The sequence below is a fragment of the Mirounga angustirostris genome, unplaced genomic scaffold, assembly GCF_029215605.1.
Source record: "Mirounga angustirostris isolate CCGP_5_RB_7025 unplaced genomic scaffold, mMirAng1.0.hap1 SCAF_5, whole genome shotgun sequence".
NCBI classification, from domain to species: Eukaryota; Metazoa; Chordata; class Mammalia; order Carnivora; family Phocidae; genus Mirounga; species Mirounga angustirostris.
Window position 1 is genome coordinate 60,786,504 of NW_026991713.1, and position 19,443 is coordinate 60,805,946.

Below are 19,443 nucleotides of genomic sequence, written 5' to 3' on the forward strand. Positions count from 1 at the left end.
GACCTGGGGCACTGGTTCAAGTTCTCCCGGAGGGGAGTGTGTTGGGATTCTGTAAACTGTGCCCTCCGAATGACATCTGTAGGTGTATTTAGTGACATACTCAGCAGGTACGAGAAGGATGGGCCTGTGCCAAAGGCCAAGCCCAGAGATGTTTCAGATTTTTCCCTTTATGCCCCTGCAACCAAGCCCTGCTGCTCCAGCACATATAAGAGACCCAGGCTAGGGCTGCAACATTCACAGGCCTGGCCCCTTGTATTTCTCTGACAACTCCAAGCTCGCTCTCCTCCCTCCAGCCATGATCACCAGACAGCAGTGTGTCCGAGGCGGGTCCCGGGGCTTTAGCTGTGGCTCAGCTGTCGTCGGTGGGGGCAAGAGGGCTGCATTCAGCTCAGTGTCCATGTTTGGGGGCACGGGCCGCTGCTCCTCTGGAGGCTTCGGCAGCAGGAGCCTCTACAACCTTGGGGGGAGGAAGAGCATCGCCATCAGCATGGCTGGGTCCCGACAAGGCGCTGGCTTTGGGGCTGCTGGAGGTTTTGGTGCCGGCAGCTTTGGTAGTGGATTTGGGGGTTCCTTCAGTGGACGGGGTGGTCCTGCCTTCCCCGCCTGTCCTGCTGGTGGGATTCAGGAGGTCACCACCAACCAGAGCCTGCTGACCCCACTCCACGTGGAGATCGACCCTGAGATCCAGAAGGTCCGGACTGAGGAGCGGGAGCAGATCAAGACCCTCAACAACAAGTTTGCCTCCTTCATCGACAAGGTGAGCTGTCCCCTTGGCCAGATAAGGTGGTAGAAACCAGGGTTCCAGAGTCCTGGGATCTCAGACCTGAGCCTGCAGCAGCATTGCAAACCACTGAAATTCTCTGGGCCTCCATGTTCCAGCTGTTTAAGGGGAATCCCTGTCCTTTTGTGTCTTCCTCTTTTGTGCATGGCTGGTGGGAGCAATGCACAGGCTGCTCAGACCAAAGCAATGTTTGGAGTCTTCCTAGATGTGCTGTGTATACTGGGCAAATCGCTCAACTTTTCTGAATCCAGGCATCCCAGCTTTTCCTCAGATTTTAGTTTCAGAAATAACATGGTTAATAATTTAAAAATTAACTATAATTATAGTTAACGTAATAATTTAACTATTGACACTTCTGTTGTAGGAGCGGAAGAAAACCAGGCTGGTTTCCCAAATGAAAAAGGGACTGATGCCAATGACAGACTGGGTCCCAATAGGACCTTGGGGGGTCATCTCCTTCATCCTCCCGACCCTGAACAAAATTGCTCATTTCTGGATCTGTTTGAAGAGAGAAGGGATCTCTCCTTTTCTTTTTGTAATCCAACTTCCTTTTCTATGCAAAGTCTAGAGAATCAAGTCTTTTAAGCTCAACTGCAGCCAAGTATGATGGATGACAGCAAGCAGATTAGCCCAGATTGCTGAGTCACCCGGAGATTAATGATTGAGTGGATGAGTATAGCCACTCAGTCAAGGATGCCCTGGCTCTCTGTGCATCGGTCTTAGTCCTCTTAGATGAATGGGGCAAGATTGAACCATCTTGAAGTAGACTGAGTGGAAGTGCTTGCTCTTCTTGCTAGTTGAATAAACCATCACTAGCTTAAAGGGGCTTTATGGTGACTCCAGGACATACAGATATAAAACCAAGACCCAGGGTCTGGTGATTCCTTGTCTCATCTCCCCTCATCTCACCTTTTGGGTTCAGACTGTGATCAGTCGCCCTCACCTGCTTTTCTTTCAGCTCTGAAGAACATAGTGGGAATATCATGCTAAGCTGCTATCCTGGTTTATCTGGTTAGATGTCTTTACAGAGAGAGGGAGAGTTCTGGGACGTCCCCTTGCAGGGTGAGCCTGGCTGAGACTCAGAATGTGTCTAGGGCCTTGATCTTTAACTATTCAGACTCAATTGTACACAGGTTTAAAGAGACACACCAGGTCCATTTATTTTATTTTACTTTATTTTTATTTATTTTTAAAGATTTTATTTATTTATTTGAGACAGAGAGAATGAGAGAGAACACATGAGAGGGGATAGGGTCGGAGGGCAAAGCAGACTTCCTGCCGAGCAGGGAGCCCGATGCGGGACTCGATGCAGGGACTCCAGGATCATGACCTGAGCCGAAGGCAGTCGCTTAACCAACTGAGCCACCCAGGCGCCCCAGGTCCATTTATTTTAAAAATTGTCAGTGAATTTATCATTCCTTTGCCTTGGGTCAGGATCACTTTGATGCAGGAGTCCCCAGACTGTGGTTGTATCTCCTAGTTTTGTTTATTTTATTATTTCCTAGAAGTTCAGTGTTCTTCTCGGCACCTCCCCCCAGGGCCTCTGGATCCCTGGGGTCAAGAGGTTGTACTTGTGGCGTAGTCAGGCCCTGTGGCTCTCTGGCTGTCCTCTGTTCTCCACAACACATGTGGCTCATTTGCTGCCATGGAGCAGGGCCACCATGTTGACCCCAGTGGATGGTGCCTGGAGTTGCAACATGGTGGCCCTACTTGCATGGCTCTTGGGTCACCTGGGTGGCCTTGGCCAGTCCTCCTGCCAAAGCTTCAGGTCCTCATTGGTTGGTTGGTGCCTTTTAAAAACACAGGTGCGGTTCTTGGAGCAACAGAATAAGGTCTTGGAGACCAAGTGGAACCTCCTCCAGCAGCAGACGACCACCACATCCAGCAAAAACCTTGAGCCTCTCTTTGAGGCCTACATCAGTGCCCTGAGAAAGCAGTTGGATACCTTGGTCAGTGACAAAGGACGCCTGCAGTCTGAGCTGAAGACCACACAGGACAGTGTGGAGGACTTCAAGACCAAGTATGTATGGAGGATAGAGGGATGCCACCTGAGAAAGTCTGCCCAGCCATGCCCCAGGCTCCTGGGCTCCTGTCCAGTCATTTAGAATTCAAGCTCTCAAGAGATCCCAAAAGGGTCAAGAAGGTTCCCTAGTTTGTGCCCCTGCATCTACATGGGCCCTTTCTAATGGGGTGTGGCCTAGTAACCCTGAGTTGCCCCAAACTGAAAATGAGTGATACATTCAGGGAGTTGGGCTTGCCATATACAAGCAAGATCAGAAACCATACAGATGAGAAGGGGTGTAGTATGGTCAGAAGAATACAGGTTGTAGAGGCAGATAGTCCTTGTTTGAATACTGAGTCCTCCACTTACAAGTTACGTGCTCTTGGGTAACTTGCTTAACCTCTCTGAGCCTTGTTTTTCTTCATCTTTAAAATGGGGATAATAACCCTAACTTTTTAGAATTAAATGGAATTAAATGAGATTGAGAAAGCAGGTAGCATAGCACTGGACATATAATGAGCATTTATTACATAGTAGGTCTTATTATATTCACTATGGGATGGAGCTGAGAAAATCCCAACCCCCTTTCTCTATTCACTCTCACACCAAAGAAAGAGAACTAGTGTTGGCAGCATTCCTGATAATTTAATCCACCAAATGAACAGCCCTTCTACAGAAATAAAACCAACCAGATTGTGGTTGGTTGTCCTCCTCACACCTTATCTCTTAAAAACAGTCTTTATTAAGTTTGATTTTCACTTCTCTGAATAAACCAAGGTCTAGACTGGTATCTCACACATGGAATTAATAAATGTAGGTTGAATGAATGTTTGTATGAAAATGGGAAAATGTAGACAATTACCTGGATATTTCCAAATAGTTAAGTGTTTGAAACCCAGCAGCAGAGATCTGGGAAACACAAGCTCATTGTGGGACTTCTGTCTTCTCCTTCTCATCCTTACCCCCAGGTATGAAGATGAGATCAACAAGCGCACAGCTGCAGAGAATGACTTTGTGGTCCTCAAGAAGGTAAAACATGAAGGAGGGGCTGGAGAGGCTGTGAGGTACCCATTCCCTTGGGAGTGGTCTTTGGCTTGAATCATGGGTTTGGTCCATCTTGGCCTCACCTTTACCCCACTTGGTACTATCCAGATCTGTGTGGTCAAAGGAGTGGGTAACTGAACCAGACCCTAAGGAATTGAAGTTGGGGAAAAAGCCCATTTGGATCATTAACTTCCATTTCTGCAGTTGTCATGAGGGCAGAGGATGTCAAATGATTTGTCCCTTGCCACTTTGCCTGGTGCTGAGATGCCTTTCCTAAAGGCTGCTGAGAACACCTTTGTGTGTCACTTAACACCCCCTTGTCCCTATTGGAATTTCTGTATCTTGTCTCTTTCCCCCTGCCTCCTCTGCAGGATGTGGACGCCGCCTACATGAACAAGGTGGATTTGGAGGCCAAGGTGGATGCTCTGAACGATGAGATCAACTTCTTGAGGGTCCTCTTTGCTGCGGTGAGGACTTCATCCCCTGCATTTGAAAAGGGAATCCAGAATCTGTGAGGCTGCTGGGGAATTTATAGTAGGACTCCAACTCCCTTACTTGCTGAGGGTGCTCTCAGCTAGCTCATAGGTAGAGAGAGTTGAAGTGAGAGACTCAACCGGGAGGTTTTTGAAACCAGATGTTGTCTTAGAAAGGAGGATTAGATCTCAAGATTGCATGGGATAGAATTTCTTGCTGTCTAGCATTTCCCTGGTGAAATGAATCCATTCCCTTCCCTTCTATTCAACGTACTGAACACCTACTGACATGGGATGGCTTATGGATCCCAGAGAGCAGTGAAGACTAGAAGCATTACTTTTCTGTCTTGAATTGTCACCAATCACTTGATTTCTACATAGAAATTTACCATTCTTCTCCTTCCCTACACACTGGGATGCCAGCCAGCTCTGCTTCCATCTAAGTCTGTGGCATGGCCATCTCCATGACCACAGTGGATTTCTGGTGTCAGAGATTAGGGAAGACTCTCTGGGGGGCCTGACATGAGATATTTTCCCTGCAGGAGCTGTCCCAGATGCAGAGGCATGTCTCAGACACATCCGTGGTCCTGTCCATGGACAACAACCGGGACCTGGACCTGGATAGCATCATTGCTGAGGTCCGTGCCCAGTATGAGGAGATTGCCCAGAAGAGCAAGGCTGAGGCTGAGGCCCTGTACCAGACCAAGGTGGGTGTCAGGGATCTCTCAGAAGATGGGAGTGGTTTCTGGGGCTCTGCTTTTGATTTCTGTGAGCAGGTGACCATCAGCTCAAGCCCAAGAGAAGTCAGAGATGAACTGATCATCCAGGAATCTCTGATTCTGGTCTGATTTGAGATTACATGACATTTTGTATTATCCCTGCCACCTGTGCCTATTCTTGCTGAGTTAACTTGAAAGCAGACCCTACCCAAACACGCCTGACCCCTCGTTCCCTGTGTTTTCCTGGATATTAGGTCCAACAACTCCAGATCTCCGTTGACCAACATGGTGACAACCTGAAGAATACCAAAAGTGAGATCTCAGAGCTCAACAGGTTGATCCAGAGGCTGCGGGCTGAGATTGAGAATGTCAAGAAGCAGGTAAGTGTCACCATTTTCTGACCATGGTACAAGGCCAGGAGCCTAAGACAGGTGTCTCCATAGTAGACAAGAAGTTCAGGCATCAGGCCAGAAGATCCTGAGCTTGCATGCAGGGGATTTGTGACTCCTTATATAAGCCATACCCAGGTCCTTTCAGCAGTACCCTACTTAACCTGACATGACACCCTGGTAAATAAGGTTTCTCTGCTCTTCTTCATTGTTTTTTGCTCATCTTCAGCTAATCAGTCTGGTGGGGACATTGGTGGGCCCTGGTTGGAGTAAATGAAATGCATAAGAGTAGAGTAGGTGGGGAAAAGGACAGACAGAATCCTGACATCTTAACCCATAAAAGCCGGCACAAGACAGGGGACAGGTGGCGAGGCCTTGACAGCAGGACACAGATGATTTCCTGTTCAATGCTATTGTCTACAGTGCCAGACTCTGCAAGCATCTGTGGCTGATGCAGAGCAGCGTGGGGAGCTGGCCCTCAAAGATGCCTACAGCAAGTACACAGAGCTGGAGGCTGCCCTGCAGAAGGCCAAGGAGGACCTGGCCCGGATGCTGCGCGAGTACCAGGAGCTCCTGAGTGTGAAGCTGGCCCTGGATGTGGAGATCGCCACCTACCGCAAGCTGCTGGAGGGCGAGGAGTGCAGGTGGGATAGGGAAGGCAGGACAGGAATGTGAGGGAGGGAGAGATCCCAGCACCAGGAGTTTGCACCTCTGCTGGGCCACCTGCTTCAGTACGGCATGGGTGCATTATGATCCAGGGCAGTGTAGACAACAGGCTCACATCCAGTCCTTTAATTTGGATGCATAAGGATTGATAGGTGCTTGAGACCTGCTTATTGAACCAAGCATGGCTCAGGGTTCTACTGTGACTCACTGTTCTTTGTTTCCCCCATAGAATGTCTGGAGAATGCCAGAGTGCCATGAGCATCTGTAAGTACCTTCTGCCCCTGCTATGGCTGTTTGTCCACCCTGGTTTGGGCGGAGACCCCCCGATTGCCAGTATTGTTGGAATAACCATATCCTTTCCCTTTCTCCTGCAGCCGTGTTTGGTGGAGGCACTGGTGCTGGGGGTATCAGCGGAGGATTAGGAAGCTGCTCTGGGTTTGGCCTGGGCAGTGGCTTTGGCTCTGGCTCCGGAAGTGGCTTTGGGTTTGGTGGCGGTGTTTGTGGCAGTTCTGGCAGCAAGATCATCTCCACCACCATGACCAAGAGATCCCACCGATAGAGGAGACAAGGTCCCTGCCGCCCCCGAGCCCAGCTGGGCCCAGCCCTGGTGTCTTCTGTGCTTCCTTCACCTCTGCCTCTACCCTCCCTCTCTGGGATTCATCTTACCAGTGTCACCCCAGTGTGGACTCTGCCCTCTTGGAGTTTGGTAGCTTCTTCTCGATTTGGGCCTGGTGGCCCCCCTGGAATGGGAGGGGTGTCAACTGACTCTTTGCCTCCCATGGGCAGAGGAGACCACAAACAGGAGCTTCATCTACAGAATCATCAGGGTCATGTATGTCCCCTCCCAGCCCAGGATCCCCATATCCCTCTACATCAGGACCAAACTCCTCTGTCACTTGGCAGCAACTGGCCCTGCAAGGTCAGGACAAGAATCACTCAGTGTCTCATCCACCCCTTCTTCTTCCCTCTAACCATCTTTGGGTGAATCCTTAATAAAACGCTTTTATCATTCACTCTGAGCCATTGTCCTTGTTCCCTGGGGGAGAAGTCTCTAGAATTCAGGTGGGAGTAGAGGAGGCTGGGGCCTGAAGGATCTGTCTGCACAGATCAAGGTCATCACTTAATTTGAGGGAGAAGTGCAATGTGTGGAGCCTGAAGGCTGCCTACAGAACAGGGGCACAGACTCCAAACAACCAACAATTACATAAAGGTGATAGGCAATCAGAGCAGGACCATCTCCGTGTTGAGCCTTCAGTGAACCTGGAGGGAAGGGTTGGAGGAGAGGCAGTCAGGGGGTCGCCACTGAATATGGAATGAGGGGTTAGGGAGCTTATGGAGAGTTCATACTCAGTGTCTAGCAAGGCCTCCCTATTTTCATGAGACTCTATGCAGAGGACTCAATCCCACTGGACCAGCAAGACTTTCAGGAACTTGTTCCAAGAATCAACAAGGTCCCAGTTGCTGGGTGGAGGAGTGGAAGCATGTCATTCTCACAGAGCTTTTGAGCTGTGCTCACTTTCCCATCTCAGGTGGTTATGTCTGGGGTTATGTCTATACTGCTGTCCCTGAGTGGTGGGGGTGTGGGGGAGGGGAGGCAGGTCTGCTAGAGTGGTAGAAGATGAAGCTGCATGATTGGGGTCAGCCCTGGAGATTATGATTGATGAAATGGAGAATGGGGTGAGGACAGTCAGAGGTGGGGATCTGGTTATAGCCTTTGTGGACACCGTGTTTCCATACTGGACCAATTCCAAGATACCTAGAGGAGCATCATTTTCCTGCACAGCTCCCCTTGTGGTCTGACCTAAATCCCTCCTACTGCAGTTGGAGAATACACTCATTCCCTTGGCCACCCAGTTGGTGTTTCCCACCCTGGACTGCCAGGCAATTCATTCAGACTCCAATCCCTCCAGCACAGTGCCCATGGGGCCCTTACTGTGTGCAGACAGAAGGGCGCACAGTTTGCCCAAGGCCAGTCCCTGCCCATGTGGCCTTCATACAGACCTGGAGGCAAGCTCAGGGCAGCAGAGACAGAAGAACAAAGGGTTAATCTCAGGGGCTTGTGCTCCCTGGGCTGGAAGGCTGGCCCTTCATAAGCCCCGCCCTAATCTCCCCATTGTCTTGGGACTCACCCCCTGGTGTCAGAGCAGGAAGTCTTTGACTTTTTCCCACTACTGCCCCCCTCCCCTGGGAAAATGCTGAATTGGCTTTTTTCTAAGTCTCTGGAGGGGGAGGAGGAGTCAAAGGTTGGTAGGTAGTAGGGGAAAGACTTCTCAAGTTCACCTACCAGGAAGGTGCATGTTGTGATGGGCCACATTGAGAAGCTGGGGGCAGGTTAACGAATTTCTCATGCCTTCTGAGCAAGCAAAGTGTGGAAGTAGCCAGCCCCAGTGGGGATGAATATAATGCTTTACATAGGAAACTCAGATCAAGTGGGTGTGTATCTTAGAATAAATGTGTTTTTGTAGGCAAGCGGCTATGTGGGTATGTTTGTGTTTTATTTCTATAAAGAAGACTCCTGGTTTACATAAAAGAGGAAAAACATTCTTGTTGGTCTCTATTACCAAAACAGTTCAGAGGAGTGGATCCTGGCCATGATCCATAGGTTTGGAGCTGGTTGGCTACACAAAGGGGATTACTGGAAGGGGAAAATCCACTTCTGAGATAATAGGCACCACTATTCTCTTAGATCCTTTGAATTGGATCTGGCCAGCTCTTTGTGTTCAAGGGAACTATGGAGACACAGGTTGCATTACCAGTCCCTTGGAAGGCCCTGCACTCTCCACCCCCTCTGAAATGCTTTACCTTGAGCCCTACTAAAATCACTTCTCACATTGTAATGGCCCAAATGTGGGTTGGCAGATCTTAAACTCTGTTTATTTGATTCATCTGCTCTGACCCCCACTCTCCAAGCTCTTGACTTCTAGCCTTGGCTATAACCTCACAGGTGGTTTGGCTCAGGCTCTTGGCTCCCAAGCAATAACCTCATTTGCAAAAGTCCCTCTCCTTTTACCAAGACCTTCTGCTCTGGGACCAGCCTTCCCTGTTTCAGAAAATTCTTGCCAACACTTCTGAAGTCTCTTTCCTTTGTCACTAGTGAAACTGAAGGATACAGCAAAGAGGGATTTATTTAGTGTTGCCCCATTGTGGGATTTTGATTTGGTTTACTGTTGGGACCCAGGTTTTGGATTTTAACACCAGAGGACCCCAAAATAAGGCAGGTCCACTACTATGTTTTGGGTGATGGTCAAGGTTTAGTGAGACAGCTATCCAGGGAAATAACTAAGGGAGTTGTGTCCCCCTTTATTATCCCCCTAGGGCAAGGGAATAGTGGGCATCCCAGGACAAAGGGAAGGAGCAGGCTGAGGGAAGAAGCCATTTTAGCATCTGCTCCATCTTTTTGCTATGTTGAAGGTAGAGACTGAATAGTTATCTTTGCATCCCATGAGGAGAAGCCTGGGAGTGTAGGGCTGTGTTCATGCAGGGTCTCGGTGGGAGCCCCAAGACTCAGGCTCATTGTTGCCCATGGTTTCCTGGATGACTTGGGGTCAATGTAAAATTGTTCTGCATCTGTAGGTTTTTTACTTGAAGTGTTGTGGATTTGGTCCTCAAAAATTTAAAGGAGAAGCTAAATGAGCTAGGAAGAGGTTTTTGGCAGAAATGGTTTGGATTGCCATTTGCCATTCACCTATCTGTCATCCACTGTCCATCAATCTACCATCCACCCATCCATCCATCCAACCATCTATCCGTCCGTCCACCCACCCATTCATTAGCCTTTGAATTCTGTAAGGCAGGGACCATGATTTATCCATTTTGATATTTCAAGGCCAGTGTGCTTGTCATGTAGTAGATGTTTAACAAATGTTGGTTTAATGAACGAACAAATGTCCTAGGCAATGTTTTAATAAAAATTAGACTATTCTTTCAAGGAGTTTTCAATTGGGATAATAATGACTAGATAATTGGGATAATAATGACTAGATAAAAACATGAACGTATATAACTTGGTAACCAGATAGACATGTACTTGGGAATTGCAAACAAGGGCTATGGGGGTCCAGAAAAGGGTGAAATTACTTTTAGTCTTGGGAGAGGGGGTTGGCAATCACAGGAGGCTTCATGGAGGAGGTGGCATTTAAACTGGGTCTGGAAGGACAGGTAGGCCTGGGTGTTAGAGATGGGGGTGGGGAGAATGGATCTGATAGAGGGCAGGATTCTAATCTCCTCTAAGAGGAAATCCTTTTTTCCAGGAAGTCTCCCAAGCGGCTCCATCCTATTGGCTCACCCTGTTCCTCTGGCTGCCTTAGGCTTCCTCAGGCCTCATTCTGATCACACTCCCTTCCCTGTGTGGTGTCCCAAGGGTCTGCAGCATTGCCGTCATCAGACTGGGCACTTGTCTGCCTGCAAATCCACTGTCTAAGATCTTCGGCTTGACAAGCATTACAGGGGGGCCATCACTCTTAAGGAGGATATAGTTTATTATGAGCGTGTGCATGTGTGTGCATGTGTGTGTATGTGTGTGTGCGTGCATGTGCGCGCATATGGGGACTGTCGGGGAGGCAGACATATTAGATACAGATTTTCCATACTTTCAGGAGACTGTTAAGAGCAACAGGAGGAGTCAGCCGGGTGAAAGGGGTATGGTCCTGGAGCTGGGGCGAGGGGCACAGGGGAGAATGGTGCTCTAGGCAGTTAGAATATCAGAGCAAAAGAAGGGAAGTGTGGCACAGCTAAGTAGGGGTATGAGCCCCAAACAGCTTAGCATCCTTCAACAGCTTAGCATCCTTAGCATTCCACTCTTAAGGGCAAGAGTGGTGGGAGTGGAAGCTGTGGAGGTAGGCCGAGGCCAGGCTGTGGAGGACCATGGCTTGACCCACTGTCCAATTTGTTTGGGGCTTGGGCTTTGTTCTATAAGACTAGACAAGCTCAGACCGAGGCATGTCTGAGAGAACAAGCTCTGGATGAGATGAAGAGGGAACTCTGGGCCACCTGCTTTCAGGGTGTGGCCTTTTAGGCCCAGGATGTGCTTTGGAGTCATGTCGGGAACTTCACGCAACTGTAATGCTAAGCCTTGCCCCTACTCTGCCTCCTTCCCCGCTTTTGTTTACTATGAGGAAGCATTCCAGGGCCCAAGAGGTTTGTCATCACTCCGTTGTCTCCCAACAAAAGCGTCTTCCCCCTAATGCTGTCCATTCCTTCAATATATGCTGTGTACCATCCATATGCTGGGGGCTGTCAATCGCTGCATCTAAACTTACATAGTATCCCATGGTCACCTTATTTCCCACTGTGATCACACCCTCTGCTTTATGTCCACCTGATTCCCTCGAAGTCTGCAGTGGAGACAGCGAGAGCCCTGCTTTTCAAATAGTTGCGTGGAAAAAGAAATCTAAGTTTCCTGTTAACTTTCTCTTCCCCAGGTTAAATGATCACTTGACATTTCTTCCCTCCTCCCCTTTTAGCTTTTGTTCCAAGCAATTTATTTCATAACCTCCTAAGTGGTTTTTGGAATCTCCTGGTGAGGACAAGATGGGGTTTCTGCTATTGACAGCCTGCAGTTCGAGGAGCACACCAGACAACCACGACTCAGCACCCACACGATGGAGAGCTCCTTTTGCCCAGAGGAAGATTATAAATAAAGGTTATTGAGGGCGAGCCTCCCTCTCAGTTTTCTTGTCCTAGTTCTCTTCTCTGTAAGTGCACTGTTCCTTCAGTTCATTCTCACAGCAGGATGTGCAAGTGAGTTGTTTAAAATTGGGAGGCAAGTTTCTGTCCTGGAAGGTAAGGAAGGGGAAGCGGGTTTCAACATCTCCTCCCTTGATCCCATAATCGACTCTACACAGCAGCCAGACTCATCCTTCTAAAAGTCAGCTCATGTCTTGCCTTTGCTGAAACGCTTCAGTGACTTCTCCTCTCAAAGTAAAAGCTGGCCTTCGGTGTCTTAAAGCCTCGTTGATCTGTCTTCCAGCTGCCTCAGACCTCAGCTCTGAGGCTGCTCTTCTTCCCTCACTCTGCTTCAGCTGTGCTGGCCCCATGCCGTCCTCACACTCCTGCCTCAGGGCCTTTGCACTTGTGGTCCCCTCTGCCCAGGATGCCCTTAATCACATATTTGTATGCTTTGTTCCTTCACCGCGTTCAGATTCTCAGCTCAGGTCCCCTTAGACCACCCTCTGAGACAGCACCCCTGGTCATGTCTACTCTCCTCTCCTGCTGCATTTATTTGGTAGTGCCTTTCACAGCCTGACAAACACGTATTTATTTCTTTATTGTCTGTCTCCTACTGGCATGTGGACTCTAGAAGAGTAGGGATGTCATCTGTTTTGTCCACTATTGCCTTCCTGGTGCCTAGAACGATACTTGGTAAATAATAAGTGCTCAATAAATCTTCATTTCATGAATACAGAGAGCCCGGGAAGGCTGAGCAGGGCTGATATTTTGCCTCTGTGGAAGAAAAAGGACATTAAGTCAAGAATATGATGAAGAGCGGGGCCTGGGTGGCTCAGTCCAGGATCTCAGGGTCCTGGGATCAAGTCCTGAGTGGGGCTCTGTGCTCAGTAGGGAGTCTTCGTGAGGATTCTTTCTCTCCCTCTGCCCCTCCCCCCACTCATGCTCTTTCCCTCGCTCAAATAAATAAATAAATAAATAAAATCTTTAAAAAAAAAGGATTGATGAAGAAAACGGGTGTTTGGGTCATCACTGGAGCAATTAATTCACTGAATTAATCTGAGATTGTTCTAGAGGAACAGAAGTGCTCATGTTAGTGCTCATTCTCATATGAGGACAGGAGCACATCCCAGAGTGACACAAAATGACAAATACAAAGTAATAGTGAATGTTTTCTGAGTACTCAGGATGTCTAGGTACCATCCTTAGTGTTTGCCATGCATTATTTAATTCAATTCTCACAGCAGCTATGGAAGATTAATCTGCTATTACTTTATCTTCCAGATGAGGAAGCTAAGGCTTGGAGAGGTTTGATAACTTGCCCAGGAACACAAGTAAGTGAGAGACAGAGCCAGGATTCAAGCCCAGGACTGCCTGGCTTACCTAGGGAAAGCCTGTATCTTTCCCCCAGGCAGGACCCATGCGAGCCAATAGATAAAGGAGACAGAACCTTAACTTGCTTCGAAAGAAGCACAGCGTCCACATCACAGACAGTAAGGATCCTCCTAGGAGTTTTGTCACACATTACATCACCTCTGAATATTATACCATAATTAGGCACTGAGATTTTAAGAGTTTCATTCACAAAATGGAGTGAAGAGTCCTAGAAACTGGGAGAAGCGGCTGGGTATATTGAACCTGGAGAACAGCTTCTGGAAATTCAACAGTATTTTCTAATATCAGAATAGGTGTCCTACAAAAGCCAGGGAGGTTGGAATGTATTACTCTGGAAGGCCAGATGAGAGCAAAGTCATGTCAGTTCAGGTCACATCCATTAAAAGCCTGCCAGGACCCGATGCTGATGGACACAAAGGCAGGGAAGATGGCAGTGCCAGCACTGAGGGGGCACAGCCCTGTGGGGAACTTCACCTGGGGACAGTGAGACCTATCTAAGGGACAGAGCTGTTCAACTGTGGCTGGTTGGCAGGAGTTTGAGACCTGAGGCTTAAAGGGAGCTGTTGTGTTATTGCAGGGATCTAAGCATCCAAATGTGTACACATGTCTGTAGACTGAATAAATCATATGTCTTTCATGCATCTGTATTACCATTTTGAAATGTATGCGATTATAAAATGCAATTTTATTTAAAAGCATTGTTGAGTTCACAGTAAAAGTGTATGTTCTCAAATGATACTGAAAGGATAAATTCTAATCTATGTGAATGTCAATATAATTTTTTGTTGTGAAAAGGGGCCTTCAGATCTGGAGAGGGGTGGGCGCCAAAGTGGTATGATGGTCAGGTGGGTGAGACCCCTGCAGACCCCAACTTCACTGATCCTACGAAGAAGAGGTGGGCTCCTGCTAGTTCCAAGAAGAACTTCCTCAGCTTAGAATGGTGTCATGCTGGCCTGGGCAAGCCAGAAGATTGGATAAATAGCCTTCCATGGGGATCCTGAAGAGCAGGAGAGGCTGTGGAGAAAGGAGAGGCCAGCCTTCTGGCTGTAGCAGCCTATGAGGCTCTGATTTTATACACTGTAACAGAGTGACTCACTCATTTATCCAGGGAGAAAGAGCTTAGGATACTTAGTTAAGCTTCAAATAATCCAGATGTTCAGGGTGAGTGTAAGCCACCTATGTTTTCTCCAGATATTTATTGGGTCTCCCCAGTCCAGAGGGCTGAGCGGGACCGTCATGAATTTCAACCCAGGATTGCTTCCTCCCCATTCCATCACCTGTATCACTCATGACTCTCCAATCAGAATCGACGTTCTAGTCCTGCTAATACACTCCCAATTCCTGGTTTGCTTCCTGTTCCCTCATGGGCAATGTCTGCTCTGAAATCCCGGCTGCAGAACAAGAGTAGATTAAGCCCTTCCTCCTACTCCTTCTGCCACTGGCTGGGGAGGCCCCAGCTCTAGAACCAGGTGATGACAATGGTGGGTTCTGACTTTGCTTCTCAAAGATTCTTCTCCAAGTTAATTCCCTCTAGAGGAATGGCAAGTATGGCTTAGAATCAGTGGGCTCTGGCCATGGCTGGACTCTGCCCTGGTTGGGGGGCAGTTGGGTGCCTTGATTCTCTGTGGGTTTAAGAATCCTAGGGATCCATTCCCTGGACTTCAGGGCCCACACCCGGCCACACAGCAACCTCATTCTGTCAGGCAGGCCCTCCATCCCGTTCCACCCTCCAATCACTTTCTGCTCTAGCCAGGCCTCGCTCATCACTGTATTGATGAGGACTCACACCTGCAAATAGAACATCCATTCTGTCAAATGTAAATAGAAAATAGTGTATTAAAGGACATTGTTACTCATGGCCTCTCTGAGAGCTGGGTGGCCTGGAGCCATGCTCAATCACACCTGGGGACCGCTCTGGTGACAACCACGTGGCCCATTGCTGCCGTGCCTGTGATGCTTGGGGCAAAATGGCAGCCTCCCGCCTCTGCCCATGGAGGCCCAGATGTGTCCGCCATTGCTCTGTCCGTCCATGACTATCTCCTTACATTACCTACATCAGAATCCGAGTCTCACGAGGGTCTACCTCACTGGAATACTCTAGGCCACAGGCCTGGCCTCCAGCTGCAAAGGAGTCTGGGACTGTGTTTTCTGGATTTTGCCCTAGGAAGGTGGGGATCACAATGTGGGAAATGGCCAAAATGTAGGAATGGTGTTCACAGATGTTGTGTAGCCACAAATGACAAAAATCCGCCATGGCCACCACTTTCTGAATCCAACCATGCTTGTTTTCAACACTGAGACTTGGCTCATGACTACCTGGACTGAAATGCCTTTCCTTCTGTCTAATCCTGCCTTCCTTGAAAGTTCTGGCCCATGTCTGTTCATGAAGCCTTGCTGTGTGACTCCCTGTTTTCCAACTCTCCACGGCCTCACAGCACCCAGTATAGAGCACTCAGTTTTAGTCTTGCTTGGTTTGGCTTGTCTAGACTGTGAGCTCTTGAAAACTATTCTATCACATGGCGACTGAGAGAATCAAGGCTCAGTAAACACTCCTCATATTTGTTCACTGGTGTTAGGCTGGCACCTGAGGCCCCGCTTCCCCTCATCCCAAGTCATGGAGTTGGATATGATTTCTATCTATCCAGCCCCCTCCCCTGCCCCCGCCAGCTGTGCTCCCATTCCCTGTGGGGCTTCTGTGGATAAGTGCAAATGGAATCATCATTTTATGGGATTGATTCTTTTGATAGGCATGAAAGCTGAAATTCTCTGTGTGGGGCGCAGACAAAAATAGTTCACAATGATGGTGAACATGGCCCGAACTCAGGTGGTGTGCTAGGTACTTTCTAGGCATGACAATGACCTTATGAGAGAGGTATCATTAATAACTGAATCTTTTTTTTTTAATTTATTTTATTTTTAAAGATTTTATTTATTTATTTGACAGAGAGAGACACAGCGAGAGAGGGAATACAAGCAGGTGGAATGGGAGAGGGAGAAGCAGGCTTCCCATGGAGCAGGGAGCCCGATGTGGGGCTCCATCCCAGGACCCTGGGATCATGACCTGAGCCGAAGGCAGACGCTTAACGACTGAGCCACCCAGGTGCCCCAATAACTGAATCTTATAGACAAGGAAACTGAGGCCCGGAGAGGATGCTCAGGGACATGCAGTGACACGCAGAGATTTAAAAACTGGGTCTGTGTACACCTGAACTAACACTACGTTGTATGTCAGTTAAACCTCCATCAAAAAAAATTTAAAAACTGGGTCTGTTTGGCTTCAAAGTGCATACTTTTTAATATTAAAAAAAATAATGTATTGCCTAATTTTTGCAATACATTTTTTAAAGATTTATTTATTTATTTATTTTAGAGAAAGAGAGAGAGAGCGCGTGTGACTGGGGGGAGGGCCAAAGGGAGAGGGAGACAGAGAATCTCAGGCAGACTCCACGCTGTGCCGACCCCAACATGGGGCTCCATCTCACAACCCTGAGGTCATGACCTGAGATCACGACCTGAGCTGAAATCAAGAGTCGGACGCTTAACCGACTGAACCACCTACGTGCCTCAGCAATACATTTTTTGGAACACTTGACCGATCCCATTCATCCAGCTCCTGTGAGATCCAGAAAGGCACAGGTGATTGGCCATCTTCAATGGTTAATGTTGCTGAAACCCAGAGGATCTAAACAGCTTTGGTCATGTTTAGTCATGGGGTGGGGCTGGCCCAGCTCTGGGTTTGGTTCATTCTTTAAAGTCTGGTTCTTCTGAGGGAGCAAAGTGAGGAGGGTGTCTATGTGTGGCCACTCTCTGGGCCTTGGGCTAATTTCACAAGCCGTTAAGCCTGGGCCAGTGGCTGGGGAAGGTCAGGGATCTAGTTTAGACCTGCTAGGGAGGAGATCCCAGTACTGGGCAAGGGGCAGATTTTAGGACCTCAAATGCTCAGTCAACTTCAAGCTGATTCTGGGATTGATTGATTCTTTTTATTTATTTATTTTTAAAGATTTTATTTATTTATTTGAGAGAGAATGAGCAAGTGAGCTAGAGAGAGAGAGAGCACGAGTGGGGGCAGGCAGAGGGAGAGGGAGAAGAAGACTCCCTGCTGAGCAGGGAGCCCAACTCAGAGCTCCATCCCAGAACTCTGGGATCATGACCTGAGCGGAAGGCAGACGCTTAACCGACTGAGCCACCCAGGTGCCCTTGATTGATTCTTTTTAAATTAAAATATAATCGACATATAATATTACATTAGTTTCAGGTGTGCAAATAGTGATTCCAAAATTACATACATTACAAAATGCTCACCAGGATAAGCGTAATTACCATCTGTCACCATACAAAGTTACTACAGTATTACTGACTATATTCCCTATGCTGTGCTTTACATCCTGAGACTTATTTATTTTATAACTGGAAGTTTGTACCGCTTAATCCCCTTCATCTATTTTGCCCATCCCCCCACCTCTCTGATTGAGTGATTCTTGATTGGTTGGTTCTTGAACTGTGATTCTACAACATTTTTTTCCACTGGAAAGGAGGAGACACTCATTTTGCATGTATATTTTGTTAAACTGCACACCAAATTTGAGAGGTCTGGGTTCCTCATGTTAAGATGATCTCAATTAGCTTAGGCTATCTTATATCATGGGATTTGAACCCACTTTTGACTGGTTTTATTTGGTTCTAATCCAGTAAAGGCTTAATTTATTCATGAATTCATCAGTTGACTAATTGATTGATCCATTCAACCAAACAACTTTTATGAGCATCTATTATTGGCAAAGCACTGTGCTAAGAACCAAGAGATCCAGTACATTAACAAGACTGTAAACTCCTGGGAAGCTTATGGCTTTGTTCTGGGGAAGGGGCCAAGATGATGGGTAGCCTGGGGTAACAAATGGCAGAGAAGACAGAATGGGAGAACCAGGTCACAGAAGAAAATTTCATTTCCTCTGCACTTGGGGCCATTCCCAGCCCCGCTCAGCGCTGAACAAGCCCCTGTCCTTTCCTCCTTTCTGCCCATTGAGCCGGCTCCTGCCGACGCCGCACAGGCCACACCCTTAGCAGGGCCTAATGTGCAGTGGAGAAAACGAAGAAAGACCCGTCCTGGAGAGATAAGCGGCTAATTTGGCAGGAAGGCTTTCCTCTTGGACGAGCCAAGCCCAGTCCCTAAGCCTCTGAAAAACACCAGGCTGGCAGGTTCTCAGGCTTTCAGAGTCAGGCACGTATAGCCGTGCTGTGGCTTTGCCAGGTCTGGCTTCCTGAGTCTGGGGGTGGGGTCTGGATACTGAGGCCACAGATTCCTGGGAGCACAGCCCCTCAACCTGAGAACGGTCCCTGTGTGTCCTGTTCACTACGGAGTCTCTGTACCTTGCACAGTGCCTGGCACGAGTTAGACAACCGGTAAATATTTGGTGAGTAGGTGGTAGAATTGTTGTTTGAATTTCCAGTCCTCTGGGACTTGGGCTGAAACCAGAGAAGTGGCAAAAATGTGGGGAGCAAAAAAGGAAGCTTTAGAGATGCACCAAGATGTGGAATAATGTAGAGTGTCTCTAAGAAGTTTTCAAAACAAGCAAGCAAGCAAGCAAACAAATATTTCTCACGTTGAATTTTGCTAACGTCTCACCAAAGCGCATAGGTGCTAACGGCCCTTTTTCTCAGAGGACTGTCATGAACCCCAATGCCATTGCCTCCTGAACTGCAGCTTGGGATGGGAGGGAGCCCGAGAGGCAGATTTGTCATGGCTCTGAGCTCTGTTTCCAGGAAGGGAGGAAGAGAGGTCATCATTTCATTCCCAAGCCCAGCACAGACCTGGGCACACAGTGAGCACTCAATGACCATGTGTTGACTGTGGAGTGAACTGAATCACCCCTTCTGTTGAGATCCTTGTGCCGAGTCTTTGGGTGGGCTTCACTGTTTCCACTACTCAGACAACCAAACCCTCCCCAACCCACCTTCCAGTCTGTTCTTTCCACAGCTGAGGGCAGATAGATGGCCGCTGAGCACATGGCGGGGATGAGTGTGCCTCCTGGGTCCTGTCAGACAAAGCTAGGAGGTGGCCATGCCCAAGCATGGGGCATGGCAGGCGCCACCCCCTGCCAGGTAAGCCTGCCACCTTAGCAGTTTTACCATTTCAGATTATTTTTAAGGTGTGTTTAGTAGCCTGGAACAAACTTACTGCCTTGGAGGCATACCCCACCCATGACTATTTGGGACTAATTATCTCTCCTTCATTTGAGCCCAGCCACCTCTTTGAGGTATATAAAGGGATTTATTCTGCATAGGTCTTCAGTTCCCTTCCCTCTTCCTCTGA

The 19,443-nt window shown here is 48.2% G+C and overlaps 1 protein-coding gene across 1 annotated transcript; it reads left to right on the plus strand.

The window, feature by feature from the left end:
- The first annotated feature begins 225 nt into the window (after window positions 1-225).
- KRT4 (keratin 4) lies at window positions 226-7,087 on the plus strand. Its single transcript, XM_045867942.3, has 9 exons — window positions 226-757; window positions 2,587-2,801; window positions 3,752-3,812; window positions 4,199-4,294; window positions 4,843-5,007; window positions 5,274-5,399; window positions 5,832-6,052; window positions 6,304-6,338; window positions 6,449-7,087. Exons 1-9 carry the CDS (start codon window positions 296-298, stop codon window positions 6,631-6,633), a joined length of 1,566 nt encoding a protein of 521 aa, XP_045723898.2. The 5' UTR covers window positions 226-295; the 3' UTR covers window positions 6,634-7,087.
- Window positions 7,088-19,443: the final 12,356 nt, after the last annotated feature.